Source organism: Erythranthe guttata, chromosome 8 (assembly GCF_056151865.1).
Source record: "Erythranthe guttata isolate IM_541 chromosome 8, IM_541, whole genome shotgun sequence".
Classification (NCBI taxonomy): domain Eukaryota; kingdom Viridiplantae; phylum Streptophyta; class Magnoliopsida; order Lamiales; family Phrymaceae; genus Erythranthe; species Erythranthe guttata.
Genome location: NC_142540.1, coordinates 2,106,775 through 2,129,678, shown reverse-complemented (window position 1 = coordinate 2,129,678; position 22,904 = coordinate 2,106,775). Strand labels below are relative to the sequence as shown.

The following is a 22,904-nucleotide window of genomic DNA, read 5'->3' as shown; positions in this document are numbered from 1 at the left end:
TGGGGATTGCGCCAAGGAGACCCTTTGTCACCGAACCTGTTTATTTTATGTACCGAGGGCCTAATTGCTTTGCTGAAATGGGCAACAGATAAGGGGGATCTCACTGGAGTTCGGATTGCCCCGGCTGCCCCTATTGTTTCAAGCTTGTGCTTCGCGGATGACACGGTTATATTTAGCCAAGCTACACCCTTGAACGCCCATACCATTAAGCAGATTCTCACGAAGTACGCAGAAGCCTCAGGACAATTGATCAACCTCGAGAAGTCTACTATGGCATCCTGCCCATCTACGAGCCTAGAGCAGCAAACGAAGATCCTATCCATTTTGGGATTCCAATTGGTCGAAAAACATAACAAATACCTGGGCTTGCCGGCGGCAATGGGTAAGTCGAGGAAGGAAATATTTAGTTTCTTACGGGACCGAGTGTGGAGTAAAATTAAGGGATGGAATGCTATCCTACTATCGAAGGCAGGAAAAGAAGTGTTAATTAAGTCAGTCCTTCAATCGGTTCCCACATATGTTATGTCATGTTTTATGCTTCCTAACGGACTGATTCAAGAGATTGAAGCTGCCATTCGTCATTTTTGGTGGGGTAACGTGGTGGGCCGAGCCATGGCCCGGATGAAATGGAATAACTTATGCCGCTCGAAGGAGGACGGAGGACTTGGGATTAGAGACCTTTATAGTTTTAACTTGGCACTTCTCGCCAAACAGGTGTGGAGGCTTATCAAGTTCCCAAATTCACTCTTGTCAAGAATTCTTAAGGCTCGTTATTTCCCCGGGGCGATGTGTGGGGAGCTAACATTGGGAGCCGTCCTTCGGCTACGTGGAAAAGTTTAGTTAACGCTCGTCCCTTTCACCGAATTGGAGATGGGGAAGGCACTTCCATTTGGTGCGACCCATGGTTAGTTGGTGAAGGGCAGCCGTACGTTCTCACCCCGAGACCTATAGAATCTGTCTTTCCCAATTCAGTAAGTGATCTTATTTTGTTTAATACTTATTCACACCAGTGGAATGCGAGGCTAGGGCTTTCCTCCAAGCTCTTATTATGGCTCAGGCAATGGGATGGAACTCGATTCAAGTGGAAGGTGACTGTCTTCAAGTGGTCAATGCTTTCAACAATAAAGAAAACTCAGTGTGTACTTATGGTGCTATCTTGCATTTCTTTGTCTTTTGATGCATGTTTATTTTCTTTTGTTAAGAGACAAGGCAATTAATTCCCTTGCTCACTCTTTAGCCTCTTTGACAATTGTTTACTCCCTTCTCATTTGGCCATGGGTGCCTAATCTTAGTGATCGTACGTATTTATCCTAAAAAAAAAATATCGGTTATGAATTAGATTTATTTTTTAACTTCTTAATTTTTATTTTTCACATATTTGTCTTAGGAAATATGGGGCTTCATACCACACTTCATTTGTTTATTGGACTTTCAGCAAATACAAGGTGGATCGACACCGATCCAATTGTTAAAAGTTGTCAACTTTGTTACATCCGATTTATTTCTAATTAAATTTAATGCAAATCCGACCCATATATCTTTAACAAAAGTTAAAATATAAAATTTATTAATTTTTGTGTTTAATTTCTAATTCAACTTGAATTAACTAAGATTAGATATCGAGTAAGAATTACGCACTAATGAACGAACATTAAAGTATACTATTTTTTTTTTTAAAGAAAATATGCTTCTGAATTATTTTTGCTACAATTTCTTATGTTCAATTTAATTAATGCTAATCCTTGAATATTGCAAACCCACCCTCCGTAAATGTACGACCATTGGAACTTAGACCATCAATGTAAAATTCCCAAAATACCCCCACTACATACAATTAATTTCAAACCACCCCACACACGTTACAAGTCTCATTGTGCCATTTATTTTTAATTCCTAGGAAATATATTAGCCTTCGCTTCTCTCTCTCTCTCTCTACATCTCTCTCATCTTTCTCTCTCCTCTCCTCTACTACTAATTAATTTCGATTTTACCCTACCAATTTCTTCGTATACCCTCTTATTATCTCTCGTCTCTCGCTCATCCAATTTCCCTTTTATTATTTTTTTATAAATAAATAATAAAATCTGGTCACTCACACATACCATCAATCTCCAAGAATTCCCCTTGGTACTTTTTTTTATCAAATCCATAGTCAAATTCACAGAAAAAAAAAAAAATTGACACACCATTTTACCCAAATCAGCCCAGAAAAAAATCGTTGATCCCCCACAGTTCATAAGGTACATTACCTACAATTAAATTGTCTGCTGTCTGTAATTTTATCTTTGGCCTGTATTTGTCTATACATAACTATATGTATCTATATATCTCTATGTGTCACATATATTTCATGGCAGCATTTGTGTAGCACTACCATGACCTAGTAGAGTTCTTTCTCTCTCTCTAAAAAGCCCCAATTAAATAAGACAAACTGAATCAAATCTGTTTCTTAGGTTAATTTCAATTGGTTTTCTGGTAATGATTTTCACATTTCAATTGATTGTAATTTGTAACCCTAGATGTTTGTTAGCCATGGGTTTTCATTGCGTTTGGGTTTATCTCTGAATAATTACATGATGGGATTTTTTTATATTTAATTTCAAATTGAGATAGGGTTTTAAACATTTTCAATTTTAATTAGGGTTTCAAATTTCAATTTGAGGGTTTTTTTTTTCTTTTCAATTTTGGGAAATTATAAACCCTTCAAAGGACATGCATTGATTACGATTTTCCTACAAGGGGATCGCCGTTCGTCGTAGCGCAGGCTGCAGAATCCGCATTTAATTTATTGCACAGAACATTTTTTTCGTGGTAAAGCGGGCGTGATTATCGAAGATTCTTGTCACTTTTTTTCCAGATTTAAGGTGGCATAGTTTTTTGTTCGATCTCTCCCTTTTCGATTACTTATGCCGTAGACCGGTGTATATATGTATCCGTGTTTGTGGAATGTGTATGATTTTATTGCTATGAGCTGTAGGAAATTAATTGTTAAACACTATTATTATTAATGGAAAATATGACTTAATCGGCATATCTACATTCGATCTCCATATCGTTGTTTTTTAATCTATCTTAATAATCTAGCTTTTATACTTAATGCAATTAATTTTTCAAAACTCTGAATTTTCTTTTATTTTCTTATTTTTAGTTTGGCTTAAGCTGCCATTAAATTTAGCGTTGAATGATGGAAACGCTTCCATGTTCTGGTGCTCGTCGCATTGAAGAATCTGATGCAGAACCAGTCAGAAGCGATCTCAAAGTCGATGATTTAATAACAATTGACGTTGGAGAATCCCATGATGTAAGAGAGGGTGAAGGTCACTTGATTTTCGAGGGTTTCCCTGCTCTAGAAGAAAACTCTAATGTGGATGCGTACGATGAATTTGAAGTTGACGGTCAAAATCTCTCGTGTTACTCCCATGATTCTGGAGACGACAATTTAGACAAAAACGATGATTTTGCAGGGCCTGAACTTACATTAGAAAGCTCTCACTTAGTGTTGGAAACAATCGAAAGTGAACTGCTAAATAATAATCAGGAGGGTTCGTCGCATCCCGAAATCAAAAGCCTAGAACGAGACGAACCTCAAGCAGTTTGGGTAAAGGTATATATGCTACTTTATGCTTCTAAAATACTAAAAAAAATTAATGTTGTTCGCCCGAGAAATAATGGCTGATAATTATGTTTTACGACTTGTAGTGGAGAGGGAAATGGCAATCGGGTATTAGATGTGCGAGGGCTGATTGGCCATTAGCAACTTTGAAAGCGAAGCCGACTCATGACAGGAAACAATATCTCGTTATATTTTTTCCCCGAACGAGAAATTATTCATGGGCAGATGTTTTGTTGGTCCGTCCAATCAATGAATACCCGCATCCCATAGCATATAAGACACACAAAGTCGGTGCGAAGATGGTGAATGATTTGACTCTTGCTCGTCGATTTATCATGCAGAAGCTGGCTGTGAGCATGCTAAATATTCTCGATCAATTGAACCGTGAGGTTTGCTTCTGAGTACAGACACATATATTTATGGTTTGTGAACACATATTTATGGTTTGTGTTTTATTAAGATGTTTTTGTGGCAATCTAGGCTTTGGAAGAGATGTCTCGTAATGTGATGGTTTTAAAGGATTTCGCAATGGAGGCTTCTCGATGTAAAGACTATTCTGACCTTGGAAGGATGCTTTCGAAACTTCAAAACGTAAAATTTCCCTCCATTTCAATATTATAGGTCTTTTATGCTAAATTTAAATGAGCGCGGTTCATCTGATACAATAGAGAAATAAAATTGAAGTTCTTCCAGCATCTTCGATAGTGTTTGATTGTCTTATTTTTTTTGTTTTTTAATATTTAATATTTAACTTTTATTCTCCAGATGATACTGCAGCGGTGCATAACTTCAGATTGGATTCACCAGTCTATGCAGAGCTGGAAGCAACGATGTCAAGACGCAAATAGCGCTGAATGCATAGAATTGCTCAAAGAGGTACTTATAAAAATTTATTTTTTTCTGTTCTGAGTGTCGTTTTAAAGTTTGATTGTGTTGATCTTGAAGAGAAATTTATTAGTTCTTCTAACAAAATTGGAAAATTGCTATAAACCTGTGTGGTTATTTCGATTTTGATTTGATTTCTAACTAGTTTTCTACAACTTCAACTTCGATTATTTTCTTGTTCAGGAATTGACCGACTCCATCTTGTGGAACGAGGTAAATTTACCATCAGGCGAATCAGCACAGGCGGATCTTGGATCTGACTGGAAGAGTTGGAAACACGAGGTCATGAAATGGTTCTCAGTTTCGCATCCTATATCAACTGCTGTGGACTCGGACCAACCGAAGAACGATAGCCCGTTGACCACCGGACTACAGTTGACCAGGAAGAGGCCTAAGCTCGAGGTTCGCCGCCCCGATGCACACGCCTCTAGTTCACATCAATCTGTTTCTGTCGAAACCGACTCAGCATATTTTAATGGATATTCTCAGAATCTAAAAAGTAATCCGATTGAGGACACTGTTGTGGGACCATCGCCTAGTGGTGTAGTTAGTAAATTGAGCGATATATTCGTTGCGGCTGGAAATTCGGAGCTGACTCCTCGTACTGTTGTCACTCAAAGTCACAATCGACAGTGCGTAGCTTTTATTGAATCTAAAGGAAGGCAGTGTGTGAGGTACGCTAGTGAAGGAGATGTTTACTGTTGTGTGCATTTATCCTCTCGTTTTGTTGCGAGTTCTGTTAAAGTTGAAGCAACTTCGTCTGTTGACTCACCGATGTGCGGAGGTACAACGGTTCTTGGTACTAAATGCAAGCACAGAGCTTTAGTCGGTGGTTCTTTCTGCAAGAAACACCGACCCCACGATGGGAAAAATACAATATCTCCTGTTAATAAACTCAAAAGAAAAATCGAGGAGAATCTTATGTATACAGGGACTAGAATCGATGAAAGTCCTGTTCATATAGATCCTCTGTTGGACGTTAGAGAATATTCTATCCAAGAAAACAGCATGAGCGAGCCACCTCAGCAAGTTCGGAGTGGTGCTGAGGTGGCGCAGTGCATAGGATCGTGGCCCCACGGTGGGGGCGTAGAAGAACCCTGTCTTGAAAGTCCTAAAAGGCATTCACTATACTGCGAGAAGCATATTCCGAACTGGCTTAAACGTGCGAGAAATGGAAAGAGTAGGATAATTTCCAAGGAAGTGTTCATCGAGATTCTGAAAAATTGTCACTCGAGGGAGCGGAAATTGCAGTTGCATCAAGCTTGTGAACTCTTTTACAGGCTTTTCAAAAGTGTGTTGTCTTTGAGAAATCCTGTGCCTAAAGACGTTCAGTTTCAATGGGCCATTACGGAAGCTTCCAAAGATGCTAGAGTAGGTGATTTTTTAATGAAATTAGTGTCGAGTGAAAAGGAGAGGTTAAAGAAGCTATGGGAGATTGAAGACGGTCAAGCTAAGTCAACCGTTGAAGAATTAGTTCCGATTCCGGTTCAGACAACTAATGACATCAGCGATAATCAAGAAAATGACATAAAGTGCAAAATATGCTCGGAGGAGTTTCTTGATGATCAAGCACTCGGAACTCACTGGATGAACAGCCATAAGAAAGAAGCTCAATGGTTATTTAGGGGCTACGTTTGTGCAATTTGCCTCGAGTCTTTTACTAATAAGAAGGTTCTAGAAGCTCACGTGCAGGAGAGGCACCACTCGCAGTTTGTCGAGCAGTGCATGCTTTTACAGTGTATTCCATGCGGCAGCCATTTCGGTAATCCAGACGAGTTATGGCTGCACGTGCAATCAATTCATCCTCGTAATTTAAGGTTGTCTGAACAGAAAGAGGAGATTTTGGCAGAACAAACGAAACCCGAAAATCAAAATTCGGTTAATCGGAGATTTATTTGCAGGTTTTGTGGGTTGAAATTCGATTTGCTACCTGATCTTGGCCGCCACCATCAAGCTGCTCATATGGGAGCTCAAAACTCGACTGGCCCTCGTCTGACAAAGAAGGGTATTCAATTTTACGCGCGTAAACTGAAGTCGGGCAGACTAACTCGACCACGGTTTAAAAAGGGTTTAAATTCAGCAGCATCGTACAAAATCAGGAATAGAAGTGTCCAGAATTTGAAGAAACGAATTCAAGCATCAAACTCTATCGGCAGCCCGATTGAGATTGCGGTTCAGTCTGCTATACCCGAGACTTCCACTCTCGGCCGACTGGCCGATTCTCAATGCTCGGCTATTGCGAAAATATTAATTTCGGAAATTAAAAAAACAAAACCACGGCCGAGTAGTTCGGAAATCTTATCGGTTGCCACCTCAGCTTGCTGTAGGGTGAGTTTGAAAGCCTCGTTGGAAGTAAAGTACGGAACCTTGCCTGAAAGTCTGTACTTGAAAGCGGCGAAACTATGCAGTGAGCATAATATATTAGTTCAATGGCATCGAGAGGGGTATATTTGTCCTAAAGGATGCACATCGAGTTTGATGTCAACAATTTTGTCTCCATTATCGGAGAATCCATTTAAGGCGAGATCTTCTGTTCAGACATCATATCCTATGAATTCGGAATGGACAATGGATGAATGTCACATTGTTATTGATTCGCGACATTTTTCAATGGATCTTTCCGAGAAAAATATTGTTTTATGTGACGATATAAGTTTCGGAAAGGAATCGGTTCCCATTGCTTGTGTGGTGGATGAAAACTTTTTGAATGGACAAATTAGTGAGTATTCTTTCCCATGGGAAAGCTTCACTTATGTCACAAAGCCGTTGCTCGATCAATCCCTTGTTCTTGAAACAGAGGTATCTTCACTTATTTATTTATTTTTATTTTCTTCATTTTAATATTTCTACTCCATTGATTCTTTTTAAGTATAAATAAATGATTTATGAATTTTGATTGACAGAGTTTGCAATTGGGTTGTGCTTGTGCAAATTCGACGTGCTCCGCTGAAACATGTGACCATGTGTATCTATTTGACAACGATTACGAAGATGCAAAAGATATTTACGGAAAGCCCATGAACGGAAGGTTTCCCTATGATGAGAGGGGTCGAATTATATTGGAGGTACAGACCATATTTATTCTCTTCCTTTCTTTTTACCTCAAACAATTTCGATTACCCTCTGCCATTTTTGCTTTATCCGATTGGTAATAAATAGAGAAAAGTTTGGATAAAATGTAATTTTTTTTTTGAATAATTGTCAGGAGGGATATTTAGTTTACGAGTGCAATCAGAGGTGCTGCTGTGGTAAAGCTTGTCGAAACAGAGTTTTGCAGAATGGAGTGAAAGTGAAATTGGAAATTTTTAAAACGGATAAAAAGGTAAAATGAGTACATCTATTAGATATCTTCGATTTCTTGAAATTTAAATGATGAATTTATAAGGTATATTCTTTTTTTTCCCCTGATTTCTACTACAGTACTTAATTTAAATTACCATTTTGCCATTAGGGTTGGGCTGTGAGGGCGAGACAAGCAATTCCTCGAGGCACCTTTGTGTGCGAGTATATTGGGGAGGTTATAGATGAAACCGAAGCAAACGAGAGACGAAATAGGTTTTGATTTTAATTGTGTATTTGTACGATATTAATTATGTTTAATTTCTTTTACTAGATTGGAATGTATCGTGAATTTTGTTTTTCTTGGGAAACGCAGATATGATAAAGAAGGATGCAGATATTTTTACGAGATTGATGCCCACATCAATGACATGAGTAGATTGATCGAAGGGCAGGTTCCTTACGTAATTGATGCCACTAATTACGGAAATGTTTCGCGTTATGTTAATCACAGGTGACGAAATTATTATTATTTATGCACACCGAAACTTATTAATTTCTTTGATTAATATTTAATCTCACAATATTATTTTATACGGTTGATAGTTGCTCGCCAAATCTTGTGAATCATCAAGTTCTCGTAGAAAGCATGGATAGTCAGCTTGCCCACATTGGTTTCTATGCGAGCCGAGATGTAAGAACCCTTACATTTTTCCTTAAAAACATTATTTAGGACAAATGTCAGCATAAATCAATTTTTTTACTTTGAAATTTATTAATTATCTTCTACTTGTAAAACATTATTATGAGCAGATAGCGTTGGGAGAAGAATTGACTTACGATTTTCGTTACAAGCTATTAACCGGAGAAGGAAGCCCTTGTCTATGTGGAGCTTCTAATTGCAGGGGAAGGCTTTATTAACCTCCGATTTTTGCTCTAACCTAGGTCGTCTGTGTAATAATGTACATCTAATTTTTAGTATTAATGTAGATTATATTTTTATTTACTTTTAATAAATATTCTAAAGGAGAAGAAATATGTTAAGTCTATTGGGAAGTGATATGATCAAAATGAATTTTATTACCTTGAATTGATCTATTTTTCCCACACTATTTTTTCAACTCAAATTAAAAAAAAAAAAAAATGTTCTACACAGTTTTTTTTTCTTTTTTTTTTTTTTTTTTTTTTGTCGTTAAGGTTGTCTTTAGGGAGGGCAATAGTGTAAATTTGAATCGATTGTAGCATGCCTAAAGCAGCTTGCTGGAAGTAACCTGTCAGATAAAATGGTCCTTTTTTTTTGATTTTTTTTTTTATATTATTTATTTATTTATTTATTATGCATTAAATTTAAATATCTAGTGAGCTTTGAATTTTATTGATGTGGAAGATGCTGATGTGGTCCAATGCCTCAACTGGGCTAGTTGATTGTAGGACTCCTAATCATTGCCTTCCTTTTCAATTGTAATTTTTAGATTAATTTCTATTTCAAATAATTATTTATTTATTTTTTCTTAATATAGTTTATTAGCTAGGGGCTGAATTTCAACAAATAGATAAAATATATATAAGGGACAAAAGATGTACTAAGATTTATTATTATTATTAATATTAATATTTTTTTAAATAATGAGAGAAAAATTAGGTCACAATCTTGACATTCGAATGAGGGGAATTAATAGCAATAAATAAATAAATAAGTGATAATAAAAATAGTGATAGCAGCAAACAAGACAAGAAAAGCATTCTCAAGTGTTGGGAATCCCAATGAAGGCCTGGTCCTATTTTTATGGTCCACAGTCAGAATAAAAAATGCCGCCCACCACCAATTTATTTCACACATATTTACTACAACATTTCACAATTTATCACAACACAATTATCATAATTATGTTTCTCTCTTTTTTTTTTCTTTTCTTTTTTCTAATTCATAAAAGAAAAAAAAATCGAAAATCATATTATGTGTCATTTTACGAAATAATGAACAAGAATTTTTCTTTTAATTTCTCGATTATGTGTCATTTTACAAAATTACGTGTAGGTGCAGAAAAGCAAACGAAAAACTTATTTTGACAAAATACACCTTCTTTACATAGAAACAGTAGTGAGACTTTGTAAAAAAACACCAAGTTTTACGAGCTTATTATATACAATCAAGGAAATCGGTTCTTTGAGATTTTGTAGATCATAGTGAATGTAGGGTATAGTTGTAATCGAATCATATTAAATTTGTGTTTCTTTTTATAATTATGTTTCTAAGAACTATTACAATAGTTATAGCAACTGTAACAAAAAACTGAATCTAATAAAACTAACACTGCGTACAAATTCCAAGTTATTTAAAATCAATTACAACGATAAATTTAACACAAGTAAATTATAAAGGGCGGGTGCAATTTTAGTTTTTACTTCTATATATGTTTCCTGCGGTAATTTTTATTTTTATTTTTTTTGTATATGACAGGCTGTTACGTTATCATATGCAAAACGGGTACCACAAAATTATTCATGTACAGATCATTTTTCAAATTGAATTTAAAAATATTAAAAAAAAAAAGAAAAAAAAAAAAAAATATTGTCTGAAACATAATGGCCTACTGCAGCTATGCTATATTAAATAATTGTCAGCAGCTGATAATATTAACAGCAATGTGACAATAACTTTGTCAGGTAGAATTCTGGTTGGCCACAACATTTTTTTTCTTCCTAAGTTAAAAAAATAAATTTAAAAATTAAAATAAAATCTGGTAAAGGGTAATTGTTGCTTTTGCTTATGTGTGTGTGTGTGTGTGTGTGTTTTAGATTTTAAGGAACTGTCATAATTGGAATTAATTGTAGGATAAATTAAATATATAAAAAACAAATTAGAGATATTGTAAGCAGGATTTAGAATCTAGTTGATATTGAATCTATACAGTTTGTTTTCCCATCGTTTTCTTCACCAATATTTTTTTATTAAATGTACTTTTTATAAGTTCATGCACAATTTAGATCCAAATAAAATTATCATTTTCATATATTATGTAAAATAAAATAAAATAAAATTATGATATTCGATCCAAATTATAACTTAGACAAACAATGGAATATAGGGATAGTCGGTATCGATCGTACAATTTATCATCGAAGTATTGGAACCGTCACAAACGATAATTATACATACAATAATAAATTTAGATAATTTTTTGAACTATGGATGTAAATTAAAATTGATTACTTAATAAGCGAAATAGTCGTCTAGGATTTCATCTTCTCCCATGTGTTAATACTTAAATCTACGAGTTTTCTATAAATTCAATTTATCCATAAATTCAATTATTGTACCCTGTATCTCATCTCAGTTCGTTCATAATTATCTGTCGATTTTAGCTTTGCACAAGTATTGAAAATAACCTTGATTATTTTAATGATGTAGCAAGAGAGAGTTAATACTTATAGCTGAACTAATAAGGTTAACATAGAAAAAAATTACATTTAATGGAGCATTGAAAATCTAAATGACAATTAATATGATACAAAAATAATTTTAAAAATAGACAGTTATTATGGAATGACGTGGAAGTACTAGATTTGAGCAAACTGTACCAATGTAATGGAAATTGAAAAATTGGAAAGAAATTAAATGTGACAAGACTTCAAAACTTCAAATCTGAGAAACATCATTTAATTAAATGTGTCAAATTAAATGTTTTTTAATTAATTATTTGATTAATGAGCAAGATCACTTTGGCGGGAAAAATATTTTTGCTGGCCTGGAATATAACATGATGAATGAATTGAATGTGAAGTCCAAAAGTACAGTAAATATGCCTGAAAAATACTTTATAAATTTAATTATCTTCAAGCCAGATGTGAATGCCAACTGTGTGCATTTCAGGATAATAGACAATATTAGTACTAAATTAAAATTATTTAATTCACAGATATGTAATAAATATATAGATAATATTAGCTTATACATGGAGTAGTTAAATCAGACAAATTAAATATTCGTCCATTTTTTTAATTTGTGCTAAAATAAATTCTTGATTAATGTAGATAATTTATTTCAAGAAACCCTGATATATATACTCCCTCCGTTCCTATATAGGTGTCGTTTTTCACCTTGTCACAAATCTTAAGGATCTCAATAAATATGTCTTGATTTCAGGAAAATAGATATTGATGGACCAAAATATCCTTATTTATTAATTAATGCATGAAGAGTGCTATAGAGTTAATAAGGGTAAAATTAAAAAAAAATGAGCAATTAATGCAGCATTGGAATTGTAAAGTGACAGATAATATGAAACAAAAAAAATTCTCAAAAGAGACAGATATTATGGAACAGAGGGAGTATATATTAATTTTATTACACTGAAATTGGTAATTAATACACAGAAATATAATATATATAGATTAATGCAAATAATACATAATGAAGGATTAAAAGGTGCAAAACTTGTAACTATACAATTACAATAAAACCTGGTAATTAAAACTTTGCTAACATTAGTTTCTAAGTTCTCATTATGTATTTGTCTAAGAGTAGACAGAAATTAAAAAAAAAATTGAAAATAGAACTAATTTCAAGTACTGCTGAAGAAAAAAAAAACAAAAAAAACTATAAACTGTGACAAGGTTTAAATTTCTTATTTAAGCAGTGGTATATTAATGATGATTTAGCTAATTAATATTAAAATCAACAGCCACCAAAATCCCTAACCGAGAACGGATTCTTCTCCGGCATGTTTCCGGCGTGACGTAGCCCTAGAGTGAGTGACACGTCACCCGCGTTCGCCCCAAACCTGATGAACGTAGTAGCTCCGATTGCAGACTGGTCGTCGTGCATGGCCGTCGGAAAAGGATGCGCCGCCGTGGAGGCGGCGGCGGCGGAGGGGAGGGAAGTGGTGGGGGGTTGGTTTTCCGAGAAGACTTGCCTAGTATTAATTGCGATGTATGAAGGGTCGTTTTCAAGATGGGCATTATTATTGATTTCTGATCTTATCATAGTGGGTGGTGGTGGTGGTGGTGGTGGAGGAGGAGTAATTGCGGCGGTGGAGGGAGGCGTTGGAGTTTGTGCACTGCCGCTGCTGTTTTGGTCATTTGATGCAGCAGAGTCGTCTTTGGCTTCTTGTTGGTACATTTCTTCCACCATGGGTTTCCACAAACGGACCCTCGCATTTATGAACCAGTTCGATACCTGTAATTAATTAAAACACACACACACACAATTAAAAATAATAATAAATTCATTAAATTAGATTTTGTTAAGATTTAGTAAATATTGATGAATTTCAATCAAACTAGGAATTTAATGATGTTTCTATTTAAACATTATCAACCGAGGAAAAAGACAAACACACATGACACGTGGCGTCCTACATTAGGGAATCGTCCAAGTAACAATTTTTGTCTTTTTCTCTTCAATCTCAAAACTCAGTTGTTTCATTTTTATTATGATTAAAAAGTATCAAATTATGATGATGTAGTAAAACGAATAAAACAAAATTAAACCCATGTGGATAATATAGTAGTATGCATGTAACGAAAAAAAAAAAAAAAAAAAGAAACTACACTAGTTTACACAATGTATAAAAATAGAGCTAGATAGCATCTTGCTCTTAAATCTATCGTTTTCAGTACAGAGATCGAATGGTTGAAAACCATTAATTGTGTGTACGTGTTGAGATCTAGAGAGAGAGAGAGAGAGATCTAGAGAGAGAAAGCTGCAAAGTTTGATGTCTCACTCTACACTGTACTTGGGGGTCTGGTGCAACTATTGACAGTGGGTTTCTCATTGTTTCAGAATTTATGTCTTTGTGGGAAATAAAAAAATAAAAAAGTATCCAAAGATACAATAATAAATTAAAAAAGTGGACCAGAAAATATAATAGCCTTTGCCTTTTTATTATTAAATTTCATATATATTTTTTACCCAGAAAGAAAATAAAAACACAGAACAAAACCCATGCAAACAACTCACGAGCTGGCAACCCCCGATTCAACATATACATATATATATAGACTATAGTACGTGTACTTTACTCTGTCTTAACGGCGTTACGCAAAATAAACCCCGTTTTATAAATATATATTCATCGATAAAAAAAAAAAGGAAACACGATTATAGTAATAATACGAAGAAATACCTGGTTTCTTGATAGACCAGTCTGTCGGGCCAACAGATGCTTATCTGCATCGCTTGGGTACCTGAGATTCAGACCAAACATCCAAAACGACGTCATTTTATAAATCTTTTTTTTTCTTTTTGTTAATTTAATTATTATTATTATTATTATTATTATGCTGCATGGGGCGTGGCAATCTAAGAGAGAGATACATACATATATATATATATATATATATATATATATATGTATATAATAGAAACAGTGGCAGCGATAGTATATATGCAGACGATGCAGCAAGCAGCAGCAGTAGCAGAAGTAAAGTCGACAGCTGCACGCCTTTTCCTTCTTTTTTCAAAACACACACTCATGGTGTTTTGTCTTTTTTTTTTTTCAAAATTAAATTAAACCACTACTTCTTACATGCTACGTACTAATAAAATTTACTTTTTTTACAGTCAAATAATATTCTAGGATGTTAAAAGCTGCCCACTCTATTAATAATAATATATATTTAATTTACTAGATCATGTTAATTATTATGCAAGAATTTACTTTATACTATGAATCATAGTAGTCAACAGAAAGGACCCCTAGCTACTCAGGAAAAGGACACTGAATTTTCAAGAATCATATATAGTAGCAGTAATTTTTTAAAAGTAAATTAAAAAACAAATAGTAATAAAATATTACCTACACTGGTTGTTAATAGTAATAGTAATAATAATACACACTTTTTGTTATTGTAATATAATAATATATACAGGATTGGATGAAGCTAGAGATATAGGCTAATGGCCTACTATATATATATATGATTATTAATTGCAGGAGAAAATAATTATTTTAATTTATTATAAAAAAAAAAGAATAAATTAAATATATTATATATGACGCAATTACTCTACTTTTTCAGCCTTTCGAGCGAAAGATAATTAAATAAATAATTGTCTTATCATAGAATTCTGTACTAATAATCATTTGTTCGTTGATTAGGTTAAACCAACTTTTGTTCATCCCATAATAATTAAAAAAAATAATAATAATAAAAAGAAAATGTAAGAAGAAAAAGAAAAAACGTACGGGTGAAGAAAATGCTCGAAAAGCCACGCGCGGAGGATGTTGACGGATCTTTCCGGCAAGCCGCGCTGCGGCCGCCACGCTTCCTGCTCCATCATGCCCATCTGGTGGAACGCCCTCTGCTGGCGGAGGCTTTGCTCCAGCATTCTCAGGCGCGGCGTTTCGCCCTTTGTAACACCGGATGTGCCGGCGTCTTTCTCCCCCAATAGCTCGCAGCTGTTCTTCAGCTGGGCGGCGATGGCGTCCTTCAGGCACCGGAAGTGGCGGGACATCGCCTTCTGCGCCAGGCACGTGTACGGCACCGCCGCACCGAATCCCATCACCATGTCGAACGAGTTCACCACCATCTGCATTTGCTCGCAGTAGTGGTTGTACCTTCTGTCCACCTGTCGTTTTTTCCATTTTATAATATTTCATTATATTATATTATTGCATGCACTAATAATAGAAAATTAATTAATTAATTAAATAATTGTGTGTGCAGTGAAATGATTGATGATGTGAAAGGGAAGAATATCCCTTGTCTTGATTGGGGATGATGATCACTTGTCCCAATACAGACAACAATACATAATCTGATTCATATGGATCATATATATATATATATATATATATATATTCAATATATATGTATTGTTTAATTAAAGAGATATTTGAAGAAAAGGAGAGAAAAAATCTAATCTTGAAATTAATAATTAAATGAAATATTGGGAGTGAAGAGTGGTTAGGCACTCGTGTTCATTCACCAAATGAAAAGCTTGTCTACCCTAATTTATTTATACCCCACCAATAATCTAATTAAATTAGTGATAAAAATATTTAATTAGGTACGAGTTTAATTAAAATTCAGTTGTTTGAATTAAATTAATTGAATCCGTGGGAACCTGTATCATTGGCCGGCAATTGAATAATCACCGGTGGATGGATTTCGTAAGCAATCGGACTAATTAATTAATTAATCAATTAATTAACTAAACCAAACAAAAATTATGATTGGCTAATGAATGGATGAATTGTTTTAGAGAGAGAAAGTTGACACACACAGAGAGAGAGAGAGAGAGAGAGAGAATACGTGCCTCGTCAAGCATAGATAACAGTTTGACCTTTCTTCTCTGATGCTCAAGCCTGTCACCAGCCGATAGTGGTGGAATGTCTTTCGAAGAAGACGATGAATTTCCGCCACCTGCAGCGGCGGCGCCGCTGGTGGCGGCGCCGCCGGCACTAGGGTTTGATCCGTTGTTGTTATTCTGCCCTTTCCTGAATTTGCTCTTCTTGAAATGGCCCCTACCGACGCTGCAAAACTCTTCCAGCAATTCTTGAGCTGCCTTAGCGTACTTTGAACTACGCAGCATATTCACCGATCCGAAAGAAGAGCCCATCCCCACATGCAGCTGGTGGCTATGGCCGATTCCGCCGCCGCCGGAATTCTTGAACTGATACTGTGTTGCCGGAGTTGACCCTCCGCCGCCTTGACCGAAGAACAGCATACCGCCCTCCCCCATCCTCAGCTCCTCCGCTTTCGCCGCCTCCAGGTGCTGCAGAGAAGAAGACAAAGATAACGAGAGTCCTTGTCCTTCTACAACTCCTGGATTAATTTCGCTAGGGTTGCTGCTTTCGTTCCCGCTGTTTTGAAGCCATGTGAATTGACCGAAAGCCCCTCCTGGAGGCGCGTTATGTAAGGTGTGGTGGAGTGTGGAGGAGGAAGAAGAAGGGTTTGGAAGAAGCATGTGGAGTGTGGATGAAGTGGATTCGTGGGGTGGGTTTTGGTGGGAGGTTGACGGCGACGGCGACCTTTGCCGCTGCTGCTGTTGCGGTGGGTTCATCAGAAAAAGCTGCATGGCCGCCGCTGAGTCAGCATTAATGCCCGAAATCTGATGCTGCTGTTGCTGTTGCTGTTGTTGTTGATGATGATGATGGTGATGCTTGGAAACCCCCAAATCACCGCCGGAGCCACCACCCACCACCATGCCTTGGCGGTGGTGGGAGAACCAATCCGCGGCGGAGGGCGGCGGCCCAGCCCGTGGATTCCGGTAGCTCTGGAGTATCTGATTCTCGAGCAATTCCGTTGCAGTGGAGGCGCCGCCGGATGGGAAGCCGAACATTTCCGACAACATACCTGCGGGTTCGTAGACGGGAATCCCGCCGGTTTCTTCCTCCTCGATTCCGACAAGCGGCGGCGGCGGGTCGAATCCTTGGACCCGGAGTTTATCCCGTCGGATCTGCTGGGCTATGTGTTGTTGTTGCTGCTGCTGCTGATTGTGATGTTGTTGTTGTTGTTCTTGTTGCGATCTCTCGAATCCATTCGAGAAACTGAAAATACTACCTTGATGATGATAATCTTCGGACATAGAAAAAATCGACGGCCTTTTGTTCTCGTCGGAGAATTGAACAGAATTGTGTACTTTCCGGTGAGAGGCGACTGTTGGCGGCGGCGGCGTTGCTATTCCCATATCACTGTCTCTATCTTCATCGTCGTTTCTAATTTTCTCTTAGCCCCCCTGACCAAATTAATTTATTATCTTCTTCTTCTTCTTTATTCAGATTGATCGATGGAGAAATGAAAACCCTGTTACATATATATGTATATGGTATATATAGATACAGATGTATGAGAGAGAGAGAGAAGAGAGAGAAAAAAGGGAAGAACAAAAAGGGAAGTAAGGATGAAAAAGTGAAAGCATCAAACGAGTCTTTCTGAATTTGATTATATTAGTGGTTCACACATATACATACATATATATACATACACAAAGATTTCAGCTTTATTATTAATTCATGTAAAAATATATACCTCTTATAGTTGCAGGTTGTGAAAAGTGTGACAAGCCCTCAGATATCGTTTTCTTCTTCTGTGAATTATCAACCCAACTATATATATAATATATATATATATATATATATAAATAAAAGAGAGAAAGATCGCAAAAACAATTTCTGATATATATTTATATATATATATATAGTTGTTGATGATGATGATGATGATGAGTCTTGAATTCTTTCTTGCTTGCTCTCTCTCTCTCTCTCCTTCTCTCTCTCTATCTCTGTCTGCTGTTTCTGAGGCTGTCGTTTCTCTCTCTCTCTTTCTCTTTCTCTTTCTCTCTCTCCTTTTTATTTAATTTTCTATCTCTTTAATTGTTGCTGTTTGCAGTGAGAGTGCTGTTGTTCTCTGCAATCGCCTTCTCGAAAGAGAGAAGAACTAAAAAACAAACCGATATTTTTCTTCCTTTTTCTTTTTCTTTTTATATTATAATAAACATCTCTGAATATATGATACTTACATATGTGTGCGCCTCTCTCTCTCTCTCTCTCTCTCTCTCTCTCTCTCTCTCTCTCTCTCTCTCTCTCTCACACACACACACACACACACACGGAGTGCACACCAAATTATGTGAAATGGGAGAGAAGAGGTCGCTATTTCTTCTACATCTCTCCTTTTTTCACTTACCTATATTTTATGCTATTATTTTATATTTATTTATTATTAGTTTATGTATTTATTTTTCAATTTCTTCTACAACTTGACAAAGAAAGTTAAAAGGACTAGTGTTTATTTGATACAGCTGAGGACAAAGATAACAGACCTGAATTATTAATCAGCATCTGAAATTACCATGTTGCCCCCCACATATATATATATTTGTAGTCGTGCAATTTCGATATTTAATTAAACAAGGACAACAGCATTAAAAATAAATAAATAAAATTAAGACAAATAGTTCGAGTACGAATCATATTTTTGCCCACATTTTTTTAATAACATTTAATTTCTTGATTTAAATGTAGAAAGGAAACAGAGATATTTTGTTTTCAGTTATATATCGCATTTGAATTTTTTTTTTTTTTAATTTCAATTTAATGTTTTAAATATTATAATACAAAAAATGAAAGCGCGGATTGAATTATTGGTGGTGGAATGATTTTATTGACATGAAAACATATCTATGATACATATTGTGACACTCATTGGTTTTTTTGGTATTTTAGTACTCATCTCCTAACTTTTGTCTTTTTGTTATTTAATTTAGAGCTTCAACATTTTAAAATTCTTGCTTTTGTTTAGAGGAATTTTTTTTGTCACATTGTATATTATATGGTAGTTAGAGATTTAGCTTCTTTTAATTTTGTGATGCCCATGGTTTAATGATAAATAAACTAATTAGGGCATAAATAATTCCCGAGTGATCTGAACCATTGATCTATATATAATCACTTGATTAATGATTATTGTAAACTAAAAGCAATATAAAAAACAATGACTTGAGGACGAAGTCAATCTCTTAATAAGATACTAGGGTTTATTTATGTGACTTTATTGCCCTTGCTATTCTTATAAACATGACAGCAACATTAATCAGATGGGGTCAATACATTATTTTTTTTTGTCAATTATGATGTCTAATTAATATAATTGTTTTATTCGCTTAAGTCTCATTTGTCGCATTTTTCTTAGATATTGTTGTATTTATCTTATCTAACTAATTACCTCTCAATTTAATCACTTCTTGTATTTATATGCATGAATAATTTACAAGAAATAATGTGTGATGGAAATTAAACTACACGACTTAGAATTTGGGTAGGGACGACGCTCTCGAGGGTGAGGATTGAAAACTGGAATGAAATTTTCAGATTACGTCGACCAAGATTTAAGTAATTTGAAAATTAAAATTAAAATGGAGTTTCCAAAATATCTCCGGTTCTGATAAATTAAAAACAAAATTATTTAGAATTGAAAATTATTTTTTCATTAATACAAAAAATGATTTTTTTTTTTTTTTTTTTTTTCTGAAAGAGCTACTTCCAATTCGATTTGTCTAATTTCCACCCTTAGTCGAGAGTTGAGACACCATCATGAACAAAAAAGATCGAGGTGATGAATCTTATGTGGTATTAGGCTATTTTGTTTGGTTGGAGAGGGTAAAAAGGTAATTGATCATCTTGGCACTTCCATATCTATATATATGTAGGGAAAAAAAACAAAATACTATATATTAAGAAAATGTGAGAAATAAAAAAAAGGTAGATAGAAAAATAAATGCGGGGAGATTAATAAATAGATAGTGGCACGTGCGAAAGTTAGGGTTTGCGGGTAATGAAGTTCGGTTATATGGGTCGGGCGGGCTGAAAGAAACATGTAACTGAACTCAGGGATTTTACCGTTTTGGTTTGGCGATGCCAAAAATCAATGCTTTCTACTTTCTAATTCAACCTTTCCTAAAGTCTTTATTTCATCTAGCTCTTTCTTTACCCTTCTTAGTATTTGCAATTTTTTTTTTCGATTTTTTATTTTTGAACTATATTAAATTTAATATACCTGTCAACCGAAGAAAATAAAAAATCTGAAAAGATACGATTTTTTGATGGGATAATCAGCAAGAACCCTCTCATCTAGGAAAATGAGTTAAAGGAAACACCCCCTCCCAAAAATAATTAGAGAAAAACCCCTAGCTAATATTCCACCCAAGTGATATTTTCATAATTCCAAAACTACCCTTAATTGTCTACTATACTCTTTCAAACCCTAATCTTATTTTCTCTTCTCTCCCGTCTCTTCTTCTCCCGTCAAATTCTCTGTTTTTTTTTTCTCTCTATTATAATTTTCTCGCTCAATTCTTTAGATTATTCTTGTTCGGAATTAAGATGAAGAACCAACCAGAAAATCGATGCTAATTCCGTTGAAGCCATTGTCGTCGGTGCCGTCTCCGTCGCCGTCGCCGTCAGAGTCGGGGTCGGGGTCGTCGTCGGCAGATCTTAACAAAAGCCATAAAGATGATGATGATTTTGTTAGTGATTCTGAGTTTGAATTAATGCCACGATTGCTACATCGGCGGCGAAAAGAGGTAAAATTGTAGATTTGTCGCCGAAATCGGATTTTGATGGGTGGTGGTTCTGCTTTGGTTGGTGGTGCGAGTTGTGATTTTATTTATTTATTTGTAATAAAAAAAAAAAACCGTCATAATATCAAAGTAAGGTGGTGATGGTGTGTTGTGACGGCGATGTGGTGACGATGGGGAGGCAGATTTAGGGTTTTTTGGTGGATTGGATGGATGAAGGCCCGTGTAGAGAATTTCGCGCATGCTGAAACCTTAATCGACTATGTACATGTTCATAGTCGATTAAGCTAATCGACTATACTCTGGTAGTCGATTAAGGTTCATCGACTCCAATTTATTTTATTTTTTTTTTTTTTGGATTTTTTGTTTATTGCTTTCAATTGTATAAATCATTTATAATATTTGTATATTTTTTGTTTTTGTAATATATAGTTGATTTTGCATTTTTTCGCAGTTGTGATTTGTTATGTTTGGTAGCAGAAATTTAATCGATTATGCTTCACATCATAGTCGATTAATATGCTTCATTGACTCCAATTTTTTTTTTTTTTTTTTAATATTTTTTGTTTATTGATTCCAATTGTATAAATCAATTATAAAGTTTGTATATCGTTTGTTTTTGTAAAATATAGTTGAGTTTGTAGTTTTGTAGTTGTTGTTAGAATCCGAGAGGATTCTGATTTTGGTTTTTCGACACGTGTGTGAAAAACGTGTGTCTAAAGCTAGGGAAGTTTCCTTAATGCTTTAAACTCTTATTTTGTCATTAATTTATTTTAATTGCATAAGTGATGTGTTAACAAGGAATTTCCTTGATAAAGACTTTCCTTGTTACACAATTCCTTTTCTTTACGTAAGATTGAAACTAACCCTAATGAGCTTTGTTTTTCTACAGGATTCTTATTTTTCATAGAATAAAAGAAGCAGCACAACATGGCGTTTGATTGTGCGTCTTTTTGAGAGAAACAAATCTCTCGTTTCTTTGTTGGTGTTGCACGCCTTCTTGGAGAGGAAAAATTACACAGAATATTTTCTTTACTCTCGTTTTTATTGGCTGCTTTTTGGAGAGAAAGATTTTCTCTTTTCTGTGTCGCTCTTCCAGCGTCTTTTTTATCGAGAGAAAAATTTACAGAGAAAATATTATTTGCTCTCGTTTTTATTGCTCCATCGTGATACGTGATTTTCATAGAAATATATCAGCTTCAAGGCTTTGTGGTGAAGACACCAAGATTCAAGAAGTATCACAAGTTTGCTTCTTCTATATAAAAAGAAGATCGGTTCTTCGGGAGAGGGGCTTAAACAGATCTCGGGAGGAGATCGATCCGCCGACTGAGGGATTCAGCGTTGAAGGGAGTTCAACCGTGCGGAGCAAGGGACGTGCTGCAAATTGAAGATTTATAATTCAGCGTAGTATACAAGAACGGCGTCAACAAAGAGGGAGTCTTTGTATTTTGATTAAGTCCTATTATTGTATTCGTAAAACTAAAAATTAGTAAATTTTATTTGCAGGTCCCCGTGGATGTAGGGTACAATTGTATCTGAACCACATTAAATTTGTGTCTCGTTTATTTCTGTTTTTACAAACTGTTTCACGAACTGTTGCAACACTTCACGCAACAGTGACAAAAAAAACTGAATCTGACACAAATAATTTATATCTGCACGAAATAAATTCTAACAAATTGGCATCAAGAGCTTGTCACTAGATACACTTAGTGAGATTTTGGGATTTAATTTTTTAATTTGTTTTATGCAGATATGTTTCATCGTGAAGGAGCGTCTACAGTACGACCACCTCTCTTGGATGGATCAAATTACTCTTACTGGAAATCGAAGATGAAGATGTTCATCAAGTCAGTTGATGAACGAGCTTGGCGTGCTATTGTGACTGGTTGGACCCCGCCCATGGCTAAAGGAACGGATGGTATGCAAACGGTAAAACCAGAAGAAGCATGGACTAATGAAGAGATATTACTTGCCAATTACAACTCGAGGGCGATAAACTCAATTTTCAGTGGCGTTGGTGACAATCAGTTCAAACTGATAGCATCGTGTGAATCTGCAAAAAGGGCATGGGAGATCCTACAAGTGACGTATGAAGGCACA

General features: G+C 35.4%; 2 protein-coding genes across 5 annotated transcripts; one reads left to right on the top strand and one right to left on the bottom strand.

The window, feature by feature from the left end:
- Positions 1 to 1,895: 1,895 nt before the first annotated feature.
- Positions 1,896 to 8,867, top strand: SUVR5 (histone-lysine N-methyltransferase SUVR5). Of its 3 annotated transcripts, none has more exons than XM_012997255.2 (12): positions 1,896 to 2,240; positions 3,149 to 3,604; positions 3,700 to 4,002; positions 4,094 to 4,204; positions 4,379 to 4,489; positions 4,682 to 7,297; positions 7,402 to 7,563; positions 7,704 to 7,820; positions 7,950 to 8,053; positions 8,154 to 8,291; positions 8,384 to 8,471; positions 8,591 to 8,867. In XM_012997255.2, exons 2-12 carry the CDS (start codon positions 3,182 to 3,184, stop codon positions 8,696 to 8,698), a joined length of 4,281 nt encoding a protein of 1,426 aa, XP_012852709.1. In that variant the 5' UTR covers positions 1,896 to 2,240; positions 3,149 to 3,181; the 3' UTR covers positions 8,699 to 8,867. The 3 variants fall into 3 exon arrangements, with proteins under 3 accessions (XP_012852709.1, XP_012852716.1, XP_012852725.1); XM_012997262.2 differs by lacking the exon at positions 1,896 to 2,240 and adding an exon at positions 2,335 to 2,475; XM_012997271.2 differs by lacking the exon at positions 1,896 to 2,240 and adding an exon at positions 2,372 to 2,864.
- A 3,332-nt stretch (positions 8,868 to 12,199) lies between these two features.
- LOC105972280 (BEL1-like homeodomain protein 2) lies at positions 12,200 to 18,410 on the bottom strand. 2 transcript variants are annotated; one of them, XR_016033059.1, is made up of 5 exons: positions 17,756 to 18,187; positions 16,041 to 17,530; positions 14,968 to 15,350; positions 13,193 to 13,966; positions 12,200 to 13,134 (listed from the first exon to the last, which is right to left on the bottom strand). XR_016033059.1 is itself a non-coding variant. In XM_012997218.2 (5 exons), the coding sequence occupies exons 2-5, from the start codon at positions 17,412 to 17,414 to the stop codon at positions 12,456 to 12,458; spliced, it is 2,319 nt and encodes a 772-aa protein (XP_012852672.2). In that variant the 5' UTR covers positions 17,415 to 17,530; positions 17,756 to 18,410; the 3' UTR covers positions 12,200 to 12,455. The 2 variants fall into 2 exon arrangements, 1 of the variants encoding a protein (XP_012852672.2); XM_012997218.2 differs by having other exon boundaries at positions 12,200 to 12,956; positions 13,906 to 13,966; positions 17,756 to 18,410.
- Positions 18,411 to 22,904: the final 4,494 nt, after the last annotated feature.